Below are 22,732 nucleotides of genomic sequence, written 5' to 3' on the forward strand. Positions count from 1 at the left end.
GACGTTGCAATCTTCATTTTACTTATGTAACTGATTTTAATTCCACATTGTTCATTTTTTTTTTCCTACACTGTCACATCATTTTGTGTATACCAAGGCCTGGGTAAGTATTTGTAGATGTGAAATGTAATTTGATTTTTTTTAAATGGAAAACTTCAAGAAATTAGGATTGGTGAAATAATCATTCTGTACTACCACTGGAAATGATAAAAAGTTAGGGTTTTCAGACCTGTCAGAGACTCTGTAAACATCGATGTGTGGTACAGTCTGTGGATTTGAATGTCAGCAGGGTGCGCATGTTTGAACAGCTAAAATTTCCCATGTCAAAACCTATGCCATTTATTTTGGGTGCCATTCAGTAAGAGGGAAGTCCACAGAAAATCAAACATCATGTCTAAGAATACAAACCCAAAGACAGCAAACAGGTCACAGCAAATCAATCGGAACCTCTGACTTCCCAGCCTTGGGGATTAGTAGGGGATCTGCAGAAATTAGAAAGGAGGCCAGAATGTTTGGAGCATACTGAAGATTTTTATTAGTGACTCCAAGAACTGGCTCAGAGGTCAGTTAGGACAAGTAGGACAAGTAGGTTTTGATTGAAGTGGACTGCAGAAACAGAATATTTCATGACAGGCACCTCTTCATCTGCTCTGAGATGGTAAATGAGAATGAGAAATGAGAAGAGAAAGTGAAGGTCTTCTGCACCCTGGAGGCAAAGACTCACAGGACTTAGTTAACAGAAATGATTCTGGCAACCAGATAAACAGAAAATCCTCCTCTTCTCTCAGGCCAGCATGGTACCCTGCTCTCCCCACCCCAGGTTTCCTGCCTTAAATCTGGTGACAGACTGAAGGTTCACAGTGAAAAGGGAGCTCTGGACCTTCAGGATTCAACAACACCATGGAAAAAGAATGTACATTTAACCTGAAAGACTGGCTGTAAGAAAGCCTGACACCTCCTCTCACTGTGCCTCCCATAAACCCCCAATAAAAGTCATCTATTACTACCTCTCAAGGGGCTGATTTGAGTGGTAACTTGGGTTTTAAGAAATGCAGAAAGTTTTATTTCACTCTAAAGCACTGTTTCCATCTGTTTTTCTTTTAATTACCATACTTAAAGAGCACACATTTAATTTGGGGACTATCATAGCTTTCTTCTCAACTTATTCATTAGTGTCAAAATTCAAGGCAGGTGAAAGAGAAACCAATTGACAATACAATTGAAACAATACATCCAGAAAAGGGAGCCAGAGAGGTGAATTTAAATCTTAATTCTGGGTGCTCATGGGTGGCTCAGTGGTTGAGCATCTGCCTTTGGCTCAGGTCATGATCCAGGGGTCCTGGAACTGAGTCCCACATCGGGATCCCCACAGGGAACCTGCTTCTCCCTCTGCCTATGTCTCTGCCTCTCTCTGTGTCTCTCATGATTAAATAAATAAAATCTTTAAAAATAAATCTTAATTCTGTAAGACAAGCTCTGGGGCTTAATTTTGCTCCCTGAAATATGTGAATGAAATTTGCCACCTAGTCCCAGAGTGGTGGTAGATATGTGTCATCTAAAGCAAAAAATAGACCCTATCTAACCCTCAACTGATTCTCATTGTCAAATTTACGAGCTCTACTCCCAGGTTCTCAGGATAGTACCTGAGGCTAGAAGGTTCTGCAAAGTTGTTTGTTCTTTCCAGTAGAACTTCTTGGTCTGTAATGTGCTATTACATTTTTTGATGCTCCAAGAAGGTAGATGGTGAATATCGCCAGAATAATAATAGCCACCATATTGGGCATTATCACTAGGATAGCACATTGAAAGTATTATTTCATTTAATACATAAACACATTAGGAGGTAGGGGCTCTCAGTATTTTCATTGTACAGAGCAGGTAACTTGTCATAGTCACATGATCAATAAATAACAGATTCATATCACTTATAAATAATAAAGCCATGTCTTTCTGATCATCACACTGTACTGTTTATCTCAAACTGAATTTAACAGGAACTCTTACTGGATAGTATCTTATAGTTCAACTGTGTCAAGAAACCCACTTCAGGAACACTGCCCTAGGCATGTTCACCCTAAAGCCAGATTCTCGACATTCATGTTCCAGGAACTGATTAGAAAGTAGATCCCTTTAACAAAGGAGCCAAGAATATACAACAGAGAAAGGACAGTTTCTTCAATAAACGATGTTGAGGAAAACTGGTACAGCCATGTGCAAAAGAATTAAACTATACTACTATTTATACTATAAACAGAAATTAATTCAAAATAGACCAGAAACTTGAATGCAAGACCTAAAACCATAAAATTCCTAGAAGAAAACAGTAAGTGGTAAGCCCCTTAACATTGGTCTAAGTGCCATCTTTGCGGTTCTGACTCAAAGGCAAGAGTAGCAAAAGCAAAAATAAAGAAATAGAACTACATCAAATAAATGCTGTGCAGCACAGGAAACCATCATCAACTGATAAGGCAACCTACTAAATAGAAGATATTTGCAAATTATGTATCTGTTAAGATGTAAGTACATAAAATATATAAAGAACTCCTACAATTCAACAACAACAACAAAAAAAAACAACTCTATCTAAAATGGGAAGAGAATCTGAGTCTACATTTCTCCAAGGGAGATATAAAGATGGCTAACAGACACATGAATATGTACTCAACATCACTAATTTTACTAGGGAAATGCAAACCAAAACCATGAGATAACAGCTCATACCATCAGACTAACTATTATAAAAAAGACAAGGAATAACAAGTGTAACAAGTGTTGGTGGGGTTATGAAAGGAAACTTCATACTCTGTTGGGATTGGAAATTGCAGTTACTACAAAAACCAGTATGCAGTTTCCTCAAAAAATTAAGAATAGAACTACGATATGAACTGGCTATTCCATTTCTGGGTATTTATCTAAATAATATAAAAACACTAATTCAAAAGATATATGCACTCCTATGTTCACTGTAGCATTATTTACAATGGCCAATATAAAAAAAAACAGATGGAATGTCCATCAATATACGAATGGATGAAGATATAGCACATATATATACAGAATGGAATATACTCAGCCACAAAAATTGAAATCTTGCCATTTGTGACAGCATAGAAGGACCTAGACAGTATTACACTAAGCAAAAAAGCAAAAAAGTTAGAGAAAGACAAACACCGTATGATTTTACTCCTATTTGGAATCAAAAAGAACAAAAAAGAAAGAAGGAAAGAAAAAGAAAGAAAGGAAAGAAAGAAAGAAAGAAAGAAAGAAAGAAGCTAAACAAATAACATAACATAAAATAAAATAAAATAAAAAATAAAATAAAATAAAATAAAATAAAATAAAATAAAATAAAATAAATAAGACAAAGTTATAAATACAGAGAACACACTAGTGGTTACTAGAGGGGAAGGGGGTCAACTGTGTGTGACAGATACTAACTAGACTTGTGGTGGTGATCACTTTTCATTGTATACAGATGTCAAATTATAAAGCTGACAACCTGAAATTTATATAATAATAATAATAATAATAATAATATTTTAAAAGTGGGTCCTTTTAAATGGATTCCTGTAATTAATTATATCACCTGGATTACTGCATCTCTAATTTTATAATCTATTGCATCTCATATACATGTACTCTCTATGTCTAATGTATTCCTTTACCATGTTTAAACCCAGCAGTGCAGACTCTTCAAATCTCTCTCCAATTCCACTGCCTTCTTCCTCCTTTCATGTTCTTGCCTCTCTCTTATAAGACCCTGGTACTTACATTTAGAATCCTTCTAAATAATACAAGTGATCCACTCCATCTGAGGATCACATTTGCAAAGTCCTTTTTGCCATATAAGGTAACATTACAAGTTTCAGAAATTAAAACATAAACATACTTGGGGCCACATTCAGTCTGTAACAATTAATAATACTGAGCATTTTTACATGAACTTAGCATCCTTATGTTCTCTTTGGTGGTCTACTTAAATCCTTTGCCCATTTTTAACTATGTTATTTATTTTCTTATTGTTGCATTTGAAAGTTTTTTAAAAATATATTTTGGATGCAAGTGCTTTGTCAGATACATGATTTGCAAATGTTTTCTTCCAGCAGGCAGTAGGTCTTTTTATCTTCTTGACATTGCCTTTTTTGGCAGAGGAAAAGTTTTAATTTTGATGAGGCTCAATTTATCCACTTTTTTTTCTTTTGTATATCATGCTTTTGGTGTCATTTCTAAGAACTATTAATCCCAAGGCAAAAATTTCTCCTTTGTTTTTTTTTCTAAAAATTTTATAGTTTTACAGCTTAAATTTAGATCTATGACCCATTTTGAGTTAATCTTTGTATGCAGTTTAGGTTGAGGTTCGTTATTTTACTCATAGATACCTCATTGATCCAACATCATTTGTTAAAAAGACTATCCTTTCTCCACTGAATTGCTTTTGCACCTTTGTCAAAGATCAAATGACTGTATAAAGTCTGTTTTTGGACTTTCTAGTCCATTGCATTAACATTTTTAAATTTTAAATTTATTTATTTATTCGAGGCAGAGACATAGGCAGAGGGAGAAGCAGGCTCCCTGCGGAGAGCCTAATATGGGACTTGAACTCAGGACCCCGGGATTATGCCCTGAGCCAAAGGCAGATGCTCAACCACTGAGCTATGTATCTATCTCCTGGTTAATACCACAGCTCAGTATAACTTTTTAAAAACTCGTAAAAATGCAGTTTGTAGAACAGTGCGTCCTGTTATAAGGTTCCTATGCTATAGGTAATCCTTCATCTCAAATAAGCATGTTTAAATAACGCTCATCTTGACAGTATAAATTATGCTCAATTTTATTTAAAGACTGCTACTACAAGACTAAAATGCATTCACCAATATTAAAGTGATAAAAAAAAGTTTTTCTGGATGTTTCACACACACACACACACACACACACACACACAATAAGACTCAGAAGTCACTATTTTGACCTGTCTTCTGAAGTTTTTCTACTATATTTCCTACTCTCTGCTGAACATTTCCAGCTGGGGATACCCCACAGCCCCAAAAGTCCCTCTGCATGTGGAAAATTGAGTTTATGCCATATTTTCTGATTAGATTGCATTTACTAAAAACATTGAATGTGACATAAGAATTTAAATTTAAAAATCTGACTTAGGGATCCCTGGGTGGCACAGCAGTTTGGCGCCTGCCTTTGGTCCAGGGCGCGATCCTGGAGACCCGGGATCGAATCCCACATCGGGCTCCCAGTGCGTGGAGCCTGCTTCTCCCTCTGCCTGTGTCTCTGCCTCTCTCTCTCTCTCTCTCTCTCTCTCTGTGACTATCATAAATAAATAAAAAATTAAAAAAAAATAAAATAAAAATCTGACTTAAAATTCAATGTCTTGATACTTAAGACATAAGAATTTTTAATAGGTGGCATATTGACATTAGGTTGTTCAACAACCTACTCACACAACAATGGAAATTTTTCCAAACACCTGTTTTCAAACTGCTCTGTTCATATACAAGTTTCTTACAAGCAGTCACTTCCTCATTGTTAAAATGTCACCTTCAATCTGAAGGGATAAAGTTCTATTGTTTTAGTTCTTTTTTGAGTAGCATACTAGTAACATCTATTTGTCACCACAGAAGAGAGAAAGAAAGAAAAGAAAGAAAGAAAGAAAAGAAAGAAAGAAAGAAAGAAAGAAGAAAGAAAGAAAGAAAGAAATAAAGAAAGAAAGAAAGAAAGAAAGAAGATGTAACATTTTTTAAAAAAGAAAACTATATAACATGTGCTCTCTTAAGTGCTTTGCTTCAGGATACTATATGGAAAGCCTGTGTGAAGAATAGTGTTTCATGGTTACTCCGCATGTAATACAAAATATTATGAAGAATCCAGTTTAGAGTATCTGGGTGGCTCAATTGGTTAAGCTTCTACCTTTAGTTCAGGTCATGATCCTGGGGTCTTGGATCAAGTACTGTGTAGGGCTCCCTGCTCAGTGGGGATGGAGTCAGCTTCTCATTCTTCCTCTCCCTCTGCCCCTCTCTCCCTGCTCATGATCACTCTCTCTCAAATAAATAAATAAAATCTTTAAAAATATAAAGAATCCAATTTAGTCTTGTTTTAGAGGAGTAAAGACATTAGTGATATCCCATAGTCCTTTGTGCAATTCCCATTTCGACTTCTTGACAAAACTGCTTCCCTAGGAGACTGCCAAGAACCTGTAGTATGGAATGTAGTAGTATAGGACCCACTATTATCTTACTGAAGAATCTTTTGTTGTTTTTTTTTTTTTTTTTTTTTTTTATAGTCCAGTAAATGCAGTGGCTCCATTGCCACTGGGTACACTTACACTACTTTTTCTTTTTGTAATACGTTTGTCAGTATATAAAGAAGTCATTGACTATGGAGAAAATTTCTTCTCTGATGCATTTTTCCTTTATTGGTTAATGAAAAAGTATTAGCTCTTTGTGCATTTCATCGTTGAAACAAAGATAAATGCAAGAGTGACTAAGAACACTAGCAATGGGGACAGAAAACCCCTGTTGATTGTTTCCTGGCTCCACTGTTTATTAGCGGTGTCCCCTTTAGCTCATTACTTAACCTCTCTATGTATCAGTTTTGTCATCTTTAAATGGAGATGATGATAGTACTTACCTCATAGAATTGTTATGACGACTAAATAAATTACTTCATGCCATATGCTTAGAATTTTTCCTCACATATAGTAAGTAGTCAGTTAAGTGTTGCTATTACTTTCTGGAAAATACCATAAGCCAAGATATATTAGAAACACCTTTACTTTCATTCAACTGTGTAGTTTTTATAATACTTTTTCTTCAAAATTTCAGTAATGCTTTCTGTGAAGTTTTCAGTAGTATCTGCTGACAAAAGAACACATTTGAGTCCATTGTCATGTGGTTTTCCATGTATTATTTTAGCTACATTCTACCACAGCAGGAAGCAGGAGAAATATGTATTTCACTAATAGAAAAAGGCTTGTCTATTTTTGCTGTAGTCAGAAAATGCAAGAGCCTTCTAACTTTTTATTTTACAGATTTTGTTTATTTATGAGAGAGTGAGAGAGAACATGAGCAGATGGAGAGGGAGAGAGAGAATCTCAAGCACACTCCCCACTGAGCAAGGAGACCAACATAGGCTCCATCCCAGGACCCTGGGATCATGACCTGAGCCAAAGGCAGACCCTTAACTGACTGAGCCACCCAGGCTCCCCACCTTCTAACATTTTATCGTTAGGCTTCGTCTCAGATATCATAACTTTGAAGACAACTGTTAAAATCAGGAAAAGTCATTTCACATTCCTGGATACTCATTTTAAAATATCTTGCTTGTCCTGAAAGCTTCATGTTACCATCAGCTAACATTTCAAGGCAAATTTTACACTTGTGCAGTTCATCACTAATATCAGTAAACATAAATCCAGTTCTCAGGTTGTCTTCTTGTTAATTTTTCTCTTTTTTTTCCTATTTTTTGTCAAGTCTAAAGAGATTTCCATTATTTATGTCTCTTATACAACTAAGAAAGAGCTTATTCTAAGAATAAGAGAAAGGTCCTTCTGTCTTTCCCTCATTATTCTCTAGAGCTTGAGTTAGTAGCATTGTCTGCAATCTTTAGTTTCTTTGTAGGAAGGTTTTCAAGCCACTTGTTGGATTTTGTCAAAGTAAGTTTTGGTAAATTCAACGAATATGATCCATAAGTCATCAGGTAAACTGTGGCCTGCTCCACTCCTGGCTCTCTGAGCTGGGAACCCCACTGTCCCCTCTGGAGATCCTGGGCATTTGGATCAGTGATGTCGCCATTAGTCCAAACACATAATTAATGTTGAATAAATATTTGTTGAATTGATTTGAATTAATTCATTGATATAATTTATATAAAAGGAAAGCTTAGTCCTACTTTCAAGGTGCTTTAAACATAAACAACTAGAGATATTAAGAGACTTAACTTAAACCAACTTAATATTATTAATACTTTTTGGCAGGAAGAACTAATCATTACATTGGTGGGTTTCCGACAATCAGTCATGAGAGATGGCATGCACATGGTAAATTTTATGAGTGTAGGGATGAGTTACTTCACCTTTCTGAATCTCAACTTCTCATCAGTAACAGGAGGCAGTTAGTTGGGCTAGATGATGTTACAGGTCTTTCTAATCTAACATTATCAGTTCAATTCCTATCCTCCTGGTCTTCTAGAATTCAATAGTTTCCTTGTTTATGGCATTTTGTAAAGAAGCCCAAGCTTGTGGTAAATTCATAAATAGATGTTATTCATCTTAATTCCTATTTTCTGCTTCTTTAGATTTCAAATATCAAATTAATAATGTGCCACTATGGGCTCTACCAAAAGAAGTAAAACAATAACCTAAAACAAATAACTCCAACCCCTGTAGTGACACTACGAGTTCAGCCCTCTGAAGGAAGTCTAAAAAATTGATCAGCTGATTAAGTCTGTAAAAAAAATATTAGAGGTACAAGATTTGGTATGCGTCTCATTTGTAACTAACACAATTATCTTCTTTAACTACCTTTAAAATAATGTTTTTCAAATTACAAGGCTAAATAAATAAATATTTGCCTATAGATACTACGTTCTGAGCATCCCTAGACAAAGAGACAAAAACAAAAGAAAATTAAGAAGTGTTGGTCTCTAGATGTTTCCAGGGTCCAGTTTTGTTATTCTTATTAATTTCAGCCTGACCAACACTTAGTCCTGGGCCCCAGCTGCACGTATAGCCAGGAAAAAAATACTTCATATAATTTCTTTGGAATGTTGAAAGCAAATGTGACAAACAGAATAATTACTTAGAAAAAATAATTAATTGGGGATTTTGTGCCATACTTTATCATTGAGGATAATAACAAATCACAAAGAATAGTGAGTAAGATGATTGTGAGGACTTGGCTCATCCTAAGAAATTAATTTCAGATTTCTCTAAGCATCATTACAAATTTGAAGAAACAAGTATTAGAAAAATTTCACAAAATGGAAGTGTTCCTAATGTCTCAGCTTATGGTCTTTGGTGGAAAGTAACAGCTAATATATACTGGAAACTCACTAAGTCAGGCAAGATTTTAAGCACCTTGTATGAATTAATTGAGTCTTCATAAAATCCCATGAGGTAAGTACTGCGCTCATATCAGCTACATAACTTATCCATTTCAAAAGCTGAGGCCTAAGACAACCTGCCAGGCACAGAACATCAGGCTGGAGGTAAGGGAATGTTTTCATGCAAAATGAGGCAACAAGCATGACACCAGAAACACCGGGTCTGCAACTGCTTCACTTTTTCCTGTAACAAGATCAACGCGCTTGTGTAAGCACTCTGCTTAGAATGTGTCCTTTGTTTCAAAAATGACCTTTCCTCCTGTATATTGGAAGTAACAAAACCTGGTCATTTCATATGCTTCCACACAGTTTATGATAAGAGGGTTATCCATACCCTGTGCTTTTTTTTAGCTTTCTGTTCCAGAAGATAATATATCAATATTGGAAGACAGTCACCTTTCATCCTTTCTTGGGCATCGTTGGGTGCTTCTTAAATGCATTGAAAATTCAGATGAAAATTTTTCTTCATGTACCTTTTTTCTTCTACGTGGAATTGTTTCCATGATTCATTAGAATAGCCAAGACATATAAAATTTCAGTTGATTTTTCAGATTTGTTTTCCAAAATATAATAAACATTTGGATCTGATTAGAGATTTTAAAATGCTCACTAATGTTGCTTGAATCTAAAAGATGTACATTTCCACATACTGGGTAAATTAAAGTGAATGACAATAGCCTTTGCAGGCTCCCTGCAGACCAAGGAGAAGTTAAATTCCTTTCTTTCAAAAATTCTACAATAAACAGAAAAACTATATGCTTCAGAGAGAAAGTGAAAGACACCAGAAGATTCCTGGTAGCTTCTGCCTCTGTGCCTGTTTTTTGTTTGTTTTTTAAGATTTTATTTATTTATTCATGAGAGACACAGAGAGAGAGAGAGGCAGAGACATAGACAGAGGGAGAAGCAGGCTCCATGCAGGGAGCCCCACGTGGGACTCGATCCCGGGACTCCAGAATCTCACCCTCCTGGGCTGAAGGCAGATGCTCAACCACTGAGCCACCCAGGCATCCCTTCTGTGCCTGTTTTTAAACCTCAGAAGGGAAGGACCCATAATTCACAAGATTGATGTCAGCAGCTACATAGTATTGAGTTTGATTGATCTCCTACCATTGATCTGTTTATACAAAGATGGAATCTATGGAAGAAGGAAGATCCTTCTTCAAGCTTTTGAAATTTAACCAGCAAAGTATTTAAATTAATAAAATAAAACACTATTTCTCAACTGCCACACCATGTGCTGAAAAACAAGGCAGCTGCCATGATGTTTGGACTATCTGCATCCTAAAAACCATCTACAGCAGCAGAACCTGGTCTATAGCACCCTAATGCAAAGCTGGTCTATAGCACCCTAATAGGCTATTCTGAATGGAGGAAGAAGGTAGTACTTTTCTCTGAGAGGCCTTTTCTATCCTGTCACTAGGAGAGTGCTTGCAAATAAATCATGAATCATTGTCACAGGGTTCTGCTGCCTCTCAAATGCCTTCACACTCACACAAATTCCAGCATACTAAGTATCCTGGGAAATACTTGGGAAACCCAGACACTGAGAGACATTAGCATGGTTAGCCAGGCTTGGGAGAATCAGAAAATCAAGGTCATAAAGTGAAAACAGACACACACACCAATTCAAACTCCAGACTTAGAAGGAAGGTCAAGAGGTGATGAGAGCAAAAGTTTCTGCCTAGTATTTGGCTAAAATAACTGAAGTTTCCATACATTAACTAAATTCCAGCATCAAAAGTGAGATAGGGATACTAAAGGGCTCCATAAAATCTGCTTTTTGTTCCTTTTCCTCTATCTATTCTTGCTAGGACTGTACCCTCACTTTACCCATGATCCTAGTACAAATGATGTATGTCTTCCTTGTAAGGGGCAAGGAGTTAATGATTTCTTTAGAGTCTTCCAGCACAATAGATAACATCTAAGGAAGGACTAGGCAAGAATGACTGGGCGAGGCCATCCTGTGCACATTCCAGACCACTGGGGCTAGACATTTCGACGCCGAGACCCCCTGGCTCCAAGTGACTTATGGAGGACACCTGGGCCCTTGTCCTTGATCTGACCAATTCCTGGATGCCTGAGAGGACACATATACCAGACCACAATCCTTAGAAAAAAAACCCAGACCCAAACAAAGATGAGACTCTTTCTCCTTTTCCTTGCTGAGTCTCCCAGACTCTGTACTTGGTCTCTCTATATCTTCAATAAACTCTGCTCTCACTCCTCCCAGCTCATGTTTGATATCTATCTTGCATGTACCCAAGGACCCTCTTGGCCGATCATGCAGGACCCTCTCTGGGTTCTTGGATCCAGCCTGCCTATGTCAAAGGTAAATATTTGAATTGAAGGGGTTCAGGACAGGCCCTTCAAGAATATGCCACTTTGGCACATGGGTTATTTGAGCTGAAAGCACTTGAGACCCTGAATGCTTAAGAGGTACTTTTGCCCCTCCCTTAACTACACAGAAGATTCTAAATTAGGGGGTCTTTCCCAGAATAAGTGTTATTAACAGAAATAAATTTTATCTCAGTGACCCATCCACATGGCAGGGAAAACATCTAACTACCAAACATCTGCTCTTCTTATTGCCTTGTGAAGTGCATTCCTTTCCTCTGAAGTCCCACACCCTTACCCCCTTCTTAGTTCAGAATGATATATATACCTCATTTTGCCTGTCTTTGGAACTCCCATGTCAATGTGGATTCCCCGTACATATACTTATTTCTCTTGTTAATCTGTCTCATGTCAATTTGATTCTTAGTCCAGCTAGAGGGACCTTTAAGGGGACAGGAATTCTTGTTTTCCCAACAGAATGATGATGTCAAGAAAAAGAACACCTAAAGAAAGATATTATTTACATGTATTATTTCACAACAACCGTAAGAGGTTAGTAATGTTAGCTGTACAAGTTAAAGTAGAAATGTGTTTTTGAGACATAGCAAGATCTTTCAGGAAGTATAAAGATCCTGTCTGTTTAAAGTAGTTCTAGGGATCCCTGGGTGGTGCAGCGGTTTAGCGCCTGCCTTTGGCCCAGGGCGCGATCCTGGAGACCCGGGATCGAATCCCACATCAGGCTCCCGGTGCATGGGGCCTGCTTCTCCCTCTGCCTATGTCTCTGCCTCTCTCTCTCTCTCTCTCTCTCACTGTGTGCCTATCATAAAAAAAATTAAAATAAAAAAATAAAGTAGTTCTTTCTTCTACACCTGACAAAAATGTTACTCATTCTTCTAAGCCTGGATCTCAGTCATCTTGTTTTGGGCCCACGAGCAAATGGCACAACTGGGGATGGGACTGAAATGGTCATATGCCATACCATTATTTATTAACATTATTGTTAATAAATAGTTTCTACAGAATGAATCTGCATTCTTGGTTCACCTAAAATCCAAGTAATACCTCCTTCATGGTGAGTAATATTAGCATTCTGGATGAAAGTATTGACCTTTAAGCAAGAAGTAAATAGACAATAGGGGAAATTGTGTTCCAAAGCTTTTGTTGCACTGTTGTTGTGTTGTTCCTGGTTCTTTCTCAAAGTTAATTCTAACTCTATCATTAAAAACTATAATATAACAGGGGCACCTGGGTGGCTCAATGGTTGAGCATCTGTCTTCAGCTCATGTCATGATCCTGAGTTCTGGAATTGAGTCCTGCATTGGGCTCCCCGCAGGGAGCCTGCTTCTCCCTCTGCCTATGTCTCTGCCTCTTTCTCCATGTCTCTCATGAATAAATAAAATCTTTTTAAAAAGAGACTATAACAAAATATTTATTAACATAACATATATGACATAACATTCTGTTCCCTAGCTCTAGGATTGCTCAAATTTGGAGTAATAACTAAAACTGAACTAAACACTAAATTGCTTCATGAAATTTGAGAATTTCTTGAAAAATATTTAGAAATTCCTTGGAAGAAAGTATATTCTTTAAAACTGACTTGGACATTCTGGAAAAGTTCTCCAGTGTAGTATTTTCCAGCTGTTGAGATTAGTTATTGAGTCTTACTTTCTGTATGTTCATAACAAGTTTACAAAACTACCTCATTAAAATAATTGCTAAAATATCTTAAATTGAGTGATTTATATGTGTTAAAAAGTTACTAGTATCTTCCACTACAATCAAAATGACTAAAAGATTAAGAACATTAAGCAGATTCTCGAGGGTTTATTTTTTAGTTAAGAAATATGTGTTACCTTTTATCTGAGGTCTAGTGTTTGATTTTATAACCGTTTGGATTAAGAAGCAACAAAAATTAATCTGAATAGATTAGGACAACAAAATCTACAAATCAATGATAAAAATAAGAGAGGAGAGGGACACCTGGGTGGCTCAGTCAGTTAAGCTTCTGCCTTCGGCTCAGGTCATGATCCTAGAGTCCTGGGATGGAGCCCCACATTGAGCTCCCTTCTGAGCAGGCAGCTTGCTTCTTCCTCTCCCTCTGCCATTTCCCCTCTTTGTGCTCTCTGCCTCTTTCTATTTCTCTGCCAAATAAATAAATAAAATCTTAAGAGAGAGAGAGAGAGAAGAGATATACTAATTGATTCACAATTCAAATTCTCCTAATATAGTAGTTTCCTCTTATCAATGAGAAATACATTCTATGACCCTCAGTGGATGCCTGAAACAACAGAAAATATTGAATCCTATATAAACTATGTTTTTTCTTATAATATATAGGTATGATAAAGTTTAATTTATAAATTAGGCACATTAAAAGATCAAAAACAGTAACTAATAATAAAATAGAACAATTATAATAATATACAGAAATAAGTTAGGTGAATATGATCTCTCTCAAAATATCTTATTATACTGTACTCACCCATCTTATGATGTGAGATGATAAAATGCCTATGCGATGAGAGGAAGTGAGATGAATGACATAGGCCTTGTGATGTTGTTTAAGCTACTACTGACCTTCTGACCTTATGTCATTCACCTAAAACAGGACTGACCTTTTTATCTTTTTTCTCAGTACAAGTGAGATCAATCTCTAACTTTTATTAAGACTCTCTTTAAAGACTGGGGATAACAAGAAAGAAGAACAACCCATAGAGTACCTTCCAATCACTAGCCAAGGCCAGACCTATGAAGGTTTCATTTGAAGTCAATGCCTTGCTTCACTTCTGACTTGGCCAAAGAAAGGGCACTCCCCACCCCTGGAATTCCAGAACCCTGGACAAGCCTAAGAGTCCAAGAAAAAGTCTCCTATCCAGGTAGTACTGCCACCACCTGGGACCTGCCTCCAAGAATCTTCACTTATGTCTCAAAATTAACATTCTCCCATTGTGGAAGAAAAGAGAAAGAAAAAATGTTTCAAAACCTGTGGTCTCTTCTGAGAAACAGTTATTTCATGTATTAAAACACTTGATGATGCTATTTAGTAATTTAAAAACTTTTTTGTTATTTAAAAAGGGAGGCCCAGGATCTGATCAGAAAACAGAGTTGGAGAAGGAAGAAATCTAAAATGTTCTGCAGAAACAAATGGAAGTGAAAAGAAAGATGGGGTAGTGATATAAGTGATACTTGTATCAGAAAAAATAGACTTTACAACAGAGACTATAACAAGAGACAAAGAAGGACACTACATAACCATAAAGTGAATAATCCAACAAGAAGATACAATTGTAAATATTTATGCACTCAAGATGTGAACACCCAAATACATAAAACAGTTAATAACAAACATAAAGGAAGTAATCAATAGTAATACCATAATAATAGAGGACATGAACACCCTACTTACATCAAAGAATAGATCATCCGAACATAAAGCCAACAAGGAAACAACAGCTTTGAATGACACATTGAACCAGATAGATCTAACATTTATTCAGAGCATTCTATCCTAAAACAGCGAATACACATTCTTTTCTTTTCTTTTCTTTTTTTCTTTTTTTTTTTTTTTCCTTTGGATACACATTCTTTTCAAGTGCACGTGGAACTCTCCAGGAGAGATAACATGTTAGGTCGTAAAACAAGTCTTAACAAATTCAAAAACGATGTAAGTCATATTATACATTTTTTCTGGCCACAATGCTATGAAACTAGAAATCAATCACAAGAAAAAAATCTGGAAAGAACACAAATACTTAGAGGTTAAATAGCATACTACTAAAGAATGAATGGGTCAACCAAGAAATCAAAGAGGAAATTTTTAAAATACATAGAACAAATAAAAATAAAAACAATAGTGCAAAATCTTTGAGGTGCAGGGGTGCCCAGATGACTCAGTCAGTTAAGTGTTCAACTCTTGATTTCAGCTTAGGTCATGATCTCAGGATTGTGAGATAAAACCCCACATCCAGTTCCATGCTCAGCCGGAAGTCTGCTTGAGATTCTCTCCCTTTTATACTCCCTTTCCCCTCCTCCTGCACTCATGCTCTCTCACTCTCTCAAAATAAATAAATAAGTCTTTAAATAAAATCTTTGGGATGCAGCAAAAGCCGTTCCAAAAGGGAAGATCATAATAATATAGGCCTACCTTAGGAAGCAAGAAAAATTTCAAACAAACAATGTAACCTTATACCTAAAGGAGCTAGAAAAAGAACAAACAAAGCCCAAACCAGTAGAAAGAAGGAAATAATAAAGATTAGAGAAAAAAAAAAAAAACAAAAAAAACCCAGACCTAATAAAACACAACAGAACAGATCGATGAAACCAGGAGGAGCTAGTTCTTTGAAAAAAAGCAAATAAAATTGATTAGCTTTTAGCCAGATTCATTTAAAAAGGGGGGAGAAACCCAAATAAATAAAATCAGAAATGAAAGAGTGGAAATAACAACCAACACCACAGAAATATAGGAGTTATGAGAGAACATCTGAAAAGCTATATGCCAAAAAATTGGACAACCTAGAAGAAATCAATAAATTACTAGAAACATAGAACCCCCCAAACTGAATCAGGAAGAAATAGAAAATTTGAATGGACTGATTACCAGCAATGAAATTGAAGTAATAATCAAAAAACTCCCAACTAACAAAAGTCCAGAGCCAGATGAATTCTACCAAACATTTAAAGAGTTAATATTTATTCTTCTGAAGCTACTCCAAAAAATAGAAGAAGAAGCAGAGCTCCAAATTCAATCTATGGGGCCATAATTATCCTAACTGATAACCAAATATATAAAGAATGTATATAACTCAACAGTTACGCACACACACACACTCCAAATAAAAATGGCCAAAGACATGAATAGACATTTCTCAAAGAAGACCTACAGATGTGGGCAGCCCAGGTGGCTCAGCGGTTTAGTGCTGCCTTCAGCCCAGGGCCTGATCCTGGAGACCCTGGTTCGAGTCCCACATCGGGCTCCCTGCGTGGAGCCTGCTTCTCCCTCTGCCTGTGTCTCTGCCTCTCTCTCTGTGTGTCTCTCATGAATAAATAAATAAAATGTTTAAAAAAAAAAAGACCTACAGAAGGCCAACAGACATGTGAAAAGACACTCATCATTCATCATCAGGGAAATGCAAATCGAAACTACTACTACTCTATGATCCAATAATTCCACTACTGAGTATTTACCCAAAGAATGCAAAAACACTAATTAGAAAAGATATATGCACCCCCTATGTTTATTGCAGCATCATTTATAATAACCAAATTATGGGAGCAACCCAAGCGTTCATTGACAGATGAATGGATAAAGAAACAGAGGTTTCCCCCTAACATAGGATGGAAGCACAGGACATTTTTATTTAAAAATCTAAAGATACAGTGACCCCAGCAGGCCATAGAGCTTGGGAATATCAGAAACTCCAATTCCTCCTCAGGGATGTGGCATGGCCTTCTAGTCCTTATGAAAGAATCTTAGCACAGCCTCGTTGCATTTTTATGTTTTCTCTTCTACACTCTGAGAAAACTCACTCACTATGAATAAGTCCTCTTTATTAAAAAAAAAAAAAAATAGCCATCCTTTTGTTTATCTCATCACACCTAAGAGAACAGAGAGGAGCTAATAGTGAAAAAAGATAAAGCATTTGTTCTCTATTTTATTATTTCTCTAGAACAGTCTCCGTTCTGTATGAAGATATACTATTGTGTGGTAAGGAAATATTAGGAATTAGTATGTGTTATGAAATGTTCATAATAGTGGTATTGATAACATATCAGGAACTGACCAATAAACACATCCTGGGAGTATGTGCCCACATTTTTATTGTTTACTCAATAGAGTGGAGTTTGGAGCCTACTGATGTTTAAAAAAAAAATAGAAAGAAAGAAAAGAAAGCAACTATTCATACTAAACAAGAAATGATCTCAAATGGATTTTCATGAAGGCAAATTTGTAGATGATAAAGCAAGATTCTGAATTTATGTGAGCTAAATTACTAGCCCATTTACTTTTTAATGGAAAACAGTTGTTCTCTTCTTAACATAAGCAAAGAATTCCCACCTTCCAACTTCTAAGTTGAATGTCAAATATTTGGATAACCCTAATTTGTTTAAAAAAAAAATGTAAATTCATTTAAATAATTATTTTATTATTTCTTCGTATGCCCTCAACACCTTTAAAAATCTTAGAGAAACTGGTTTCAAATAGAAGACAAAATATGCAAGAAATTTAAATAATCATTTTCAAGTGGCTTGTTTTTGTTATTGTTATTAAAATAGGGATCCCTGGGTGGCGCAGTGGTTTGGCGCCTGCCTTTGGCCCAGGGCATGATCCTGGAGACCCGGGATCGAATCCCACATCAGGCTCCCGGTGCATGGAGCCTGCTTCTCCCTCTGCCTGTATCTCTGCCCCCCTCTCTCTCTCTGTGACTATCATAAATAAATAAAAAAAAATAAAAAAAAAATTTAAAATAAAATTATTGCTGGTAAGAAATCTAACAAGCAGATTTAATTTGTGCTTAGCAGAATTTTTTATCAGTTGATATCACAAAAAGACAAACATTGCAATTGCAGTTCCACAAGGACACTGACTCCAGTCATTTTGATATGTTTTTGTATTTTTACTAAACATTTCTTCTAATTACAAAAAATATGAGTTATAAATGTTGAAATTATTATTTTTTAAAAGATTTTAATTTATTTATTTGAGAGAGAAAGCATGAAAGAGAAAGAGATCATGAACAGGGGGGAAGGGCAGAGGGAGAAGCAGACCCCCCGCTGAGCAGGGAGCCCAATGCAGGACTTGATCCCAGGACTCTGGGATCATGACCTGAGCTGAAGGCAGATGCTTAACTGGCTGAGCCACCCAGGCACCCCTGAAATTATTTTGACTACATTTTTTAATGTGGTAAAACTATCATCAAGTTTTTCAATGCAGCATTTTTCTGTGTGTAAAAAAAAAAAAAAAAAAAAAAAAATTCAATTATTGTGGAAGAAGCCAAACCACATTTAGAAAATACTACTACGGTTACCACCAACACAAATAATTTTTATTAATTTATTAGTGTTAAAAATATTAATAGTAGCAAAGACTTGCTGAAGTGCTGATTTTATGCCAGGCTCTGTTTTATGCTCTTTGTATGTATTATTTTAGTGATCCTGAGCTGAGGCTGCCTCAGAATAGGAAGACTAACAAAGAAAATGATGCCTGGATTGCACCCCCAGAAGAGATGTTGACCCAGATGGACCAAAGTGACAACCCAGACACTGGTGATTGTAATGCGTGGCCAGCATTGAAAACAAATACATTAACATAATCCTGACAACAATCCTGTTTTGCACTAAGGAAAATGAGACACATGATTCACAAGCTTCAGAACTGGGATTTGAACCCAGGTTGTCCCCTAAACTTAAGCATTTTACCACTAAGCTCTACTACCCTTCAAAGACCACAAACCAGTGAGCACTTGAGGGGGTGATTTCATTCACACTGTATGCATAAAAGATCATTTCAGTAATTTCTCTGCAGTTAATTAAAAAAAAACTTTTGCATAACCTTGGCTGAAAAAACAAACAAGATTCTGATCTGAAATATCTCTGCTCTGCACATGACTGGGAAGCTGACCAAGCCTTAGCCACCGCTGAAATCAGGGATTTCACTGTTTACTGCTAGGAGTGATCTCCCCAGTCGGCCAACATAGTACCCCAGGATCCCTCCTGTTACAGCCAGGTGTCTCAGGGTGCTTCTTCCTCACCCTTTATTTACCAAGAAAGTTCAAATAAATAATACAGTTCAAATAAAAAATACATGGCAAACAGGAAAAGTTCCTTTTTTCAATTGATTTTTCTCCTCCAGGGCAAACAGACTTGAAAGTTCAGAAGCCACTTGCCAGCAGTTTTCCTTATTGCTCTGCTCACCTACTTCAGCTCAAATAGAGGCTAATAAAACACTCATTCAATTTAAAAAAAAAAAAAAAAAAAGGCAGGAAGGGTGGGAGGGTGGAATGAGAAGAAAACCGGACTCTGTTATCAAGTGGTTTACCTGGCTAGCAGTCACGTGAATGACAGCCTTGCATAAAGTAACCTGAATCTTGTCAAACGACAAAGCATTCTTCCTGCTGGCCAGAGGTGGTCTGGCTCAATGCCAAGGGCAAGTAATAGGCAAGAAGAATTTAATTGGGAGAAAAATAGATGATAGCACTCTATCTATTTAGAGAGGAGAAATACTATCCTCTGAAATGCACGGGGGCCCAGGGTGTGACCCAGGCATTTATCAGCTAACATGAGATGTAAAGTGTAAAGTAGGGGGTTTAAACCAGTGACTTGAAAGGAACGAGGCAGCAGAGGCAGAGTCACAAAGTGGCATCCAGACATTCTACCTTCTATGAGGTCTGTGCCATGTGATTGTACTCAAATAAGGCATCTCATGGTATGATTTGATCAAAGGGTTTTAGCCAAGACATGGAGGAGCCACGGGGACAGTTATTGACCATGATCTACAAGCCTTTATGCTAGGTTCGTTTTATGTGTTATCTCATGTGATCCCCACAACAATCCTGAAGGGGTGGGTATTAATATGGGGCAGCATTCCAGTATCACTCAAGTATTAAATAGGTAGAATGGATTTGCAATGAAGTGTGTTTGCTTCTAAAACCTTCTACTCTGTGACACGGTCCTGCTCTGCTCACTGTCTCTATCCTGGGCTTCATTTTTATTTGGTGCAACCAGCCTCAGTGAAGACACTTCTGAGCCACCAGCAGGGGCAGCGGGGAGCACAAGGCAGAGCCTGGTTTGCAAGCAGGAATGGGGTTGTTCCTGGAGACTCTAAAGTTTCGTGTAACAGTTCATTTCTGTAATTCTTTTGCTCTCTCGGGTTCTGCTTCTTGACTGGCTCCTACCATCTCCCCTCACATCCCATACAGATGGCAGTGCCTGTCTCTGGTCAGTTGCCAACTACTCTCAGAAAATTCTCCCGTCCCAGAGAGGCTCCAGTCCACTTGACATAACTGTCTAAAAGCTCTTACTTCTGCTCCAACAGCTGAGTAACAGGTTCATGGGGTCATTTTGCCTTTTGCAACCCCTTTTTGTAGCTATTCTCTAGGACTAGGTGGTTAACAGGTCAGGGAGAGACTTCTCATTCATTTAGGAAGAATTTATAGAGTACATATTATGAACACGGAAATGTTCTAGGTGCCAGAGACACGGAGATCACTAGAATTCAGTCCTTCCTTCCAGCATCCTGGGCTTCCGCTCACTTGTTACAATGAGCACTGCCTGGAGACAGGGTCTGGGACTCTGAGCAAGAGCACCTGATTTCCTCATTCGTAACTTCCTTCATGGGAGAGCCAGGGCAAGAGCCCAAGGTCAGCAGTTTGACTCAGAATTGTTCTCTTTAGTCCTATTATTTTGTGCTGTCTTCTAGAGGATTCTCTTCTAGAAACTTTACTGTGTTTCCCTCACTCTACCTCTTTTAGAGAGCCATACCCCTTTCCAGAAGATCAGGATGACAGAAGAGGTACATCAGGACAGTTATGCCCTCTAATGAATGGAAATGGCTGTCTCGTTTGAGCAGTAGGTTGAGACCCACCCAAGGAATAAATGAAATAAATTAACAGTAAGAGAGGGAGAGGAAAGGCAAGAAGGGAAGAAGGGAGGGGGAGAGAGAAAGATGTTTTTAGGCAAAGTCCTTAAACAGGATGGTTATTTGCATTTGGTAAAAGTCCCATTTCTCTTGTGTGAAAAACCCGTTTAATATGGGAGGGAGTGTAGCATATTTACTCATTGTCATTTCTTAGCAGTGCTCAAAGTTTCAATGCACCTGTTACTCGAAAACTGAAGTTGCCGTCAGAGCAACTTCCAGAAATGGCAGGAGAGGGGAGAGAGGAGAGGACGTTTCGCTTGGAACTTAGCTGGCAAAATGATTGAATCTCGTTTGTTCTCTATTCCATTCCCATTTTTTCACTGGTGTTTTAGCAACTTCTGAGTTCTCATACAAAGTCATCAGAAAGAAAGAATTTTTTTCTTTATATCTTCTATAGAAACAGTTCCCCCCCCCCAAAAAAAAATCCACCTGTTCCAATATAAAGGTGAGGATCTAAATGAGTAGTTGCTCCTCCCGTCAGAATAAAGACAGAGGTTTACATGAAAAGAAATGCTCAGTTACTTATAAATGAGACATAATCACTCACACGCACAAGAACAGGGAGAGCTGTGAATTTTTATAGTTGGGTCGCCGATTCTCTCTAACAACCAGGAAGGAAATAGACATGCCTTAGATAACAAAAAGTAAGCAAATATGCACACTCCGAGAGAAATCAGGCAGAAAAAAAAGGCTCAGGTATACAAAACAGAATGAACAGATATATGAAGGCAGTTTCTGGGAGGAGGTGAATCCCTTTTCATGAGATTACTTACCCACACAAGCAGGGCTCCCCTTTCCTGAGGGAGAGACTTCAGGACAGTTCCAGTTCTCCGGGTCTGAGAGACTAGCAAAACTACATTTAAAAACTACCGGCCACAGAATGATAAGGGGGAGCAGCATAATCTTGAGGGGGCTCGAACTTTCAACAGAAAAGAACTTGCCTTCGCTCGAGCATAGCCCGGGCAAAGTGGGTGCGTCTGACCCCAAGCGTGTCCCCCTGGGTTGGCCCGCAGCCCCGGAGCATCTTTTTCTCTGCTCCTCTGCCGTGGTCCTCCCGTTCTTCCTCCTTCAACCCCGGAGAGCGGCCTGCAGCCTGAAACGGACGTTCAGGAAAGATTTCTTCATCTACGTTCTTGGCAAGTCAGTAAGAAATACCTGACACCCGTGTGACAAATTTCGCAGTTCCAGGGCCCACTGTCCAGAGGCCTGCCGCTGACTTCACCGTGACCGGCAGAGCAGCCTGGGCCACCGCGAGAGAGGGAGGAAGGGAGAGAGACAGAGAGAAAGACAGGGACAGACAGAGAGAGAGATAGAGAGAGAGGGAGAAAGGAAAGGGATGGAAAGTTCCGACCACAACCCTCAATGGGGCTGCAGGAAGAAATACAGAGATAGGATTCCTCCCCAAACACCGGGTCTCTTTTTGCAATGTAGAATGACTCCCTTTCCTTTTTAAAGCCCTTTTAGCTCCACCTCCTGCCTCCTTTAGTGACACTTGAGTGAGCCTCTGTTTGCGAATGTGAGTGTGGGCAATTGCACACTGCAGGAAAGCAGGGACGGCTGCCAGAGAGGAGATAACTGGCGACTCACCATAAATATTCCGGGCAGAACCAGGGAGAGAGCAGTGAGGGGGCTGTGGACTCGCTCCTGGTG

The 22,732-nt window shown here is 37.9% G+C and overlaps 1 protein-coding gene across 1 annotated transcript in view; it reads right to left on the minus strand.

The window, feature by feature from the left end:
* The window catches only part of EGF (epidermal growth factor), a 93,662-nt gene extending 71,138 nt beyond the window's left edge, over positions 1 to 22,524 (minus strand). Inside the window, 1 exon segment of the mRNA NM_001003094.2 lies at positions 21,856 to 22,524. Within this exon segment, the coding sequence (NP_001003094.2) occupies positions 21,856 to 21,982 (127 nt within the window). The 5' untranslated portion in view covers positions 21,983 to 22,524.
* Between the last annotated feature and the right edge of the window lie 208 nt (positions 22,525 to 22,732).

The sequence above is a fragment of the Canis lupus genome, chromosome 32 (assembly GCF_011100685.1).
Source record: "Canis lupus familiaris isolate Mischka breed German Shepherd chromosome 32, alternate assembly UU_Cfam_GSD_1.0, whole genome shotgun sequence".
In the NCBI taxonomy this organism is placed as follows: Eukaryota; Metazoa; Chordata; class Mammalia; order Carnivora; family Canidae; genus Canis; species Canis lupus.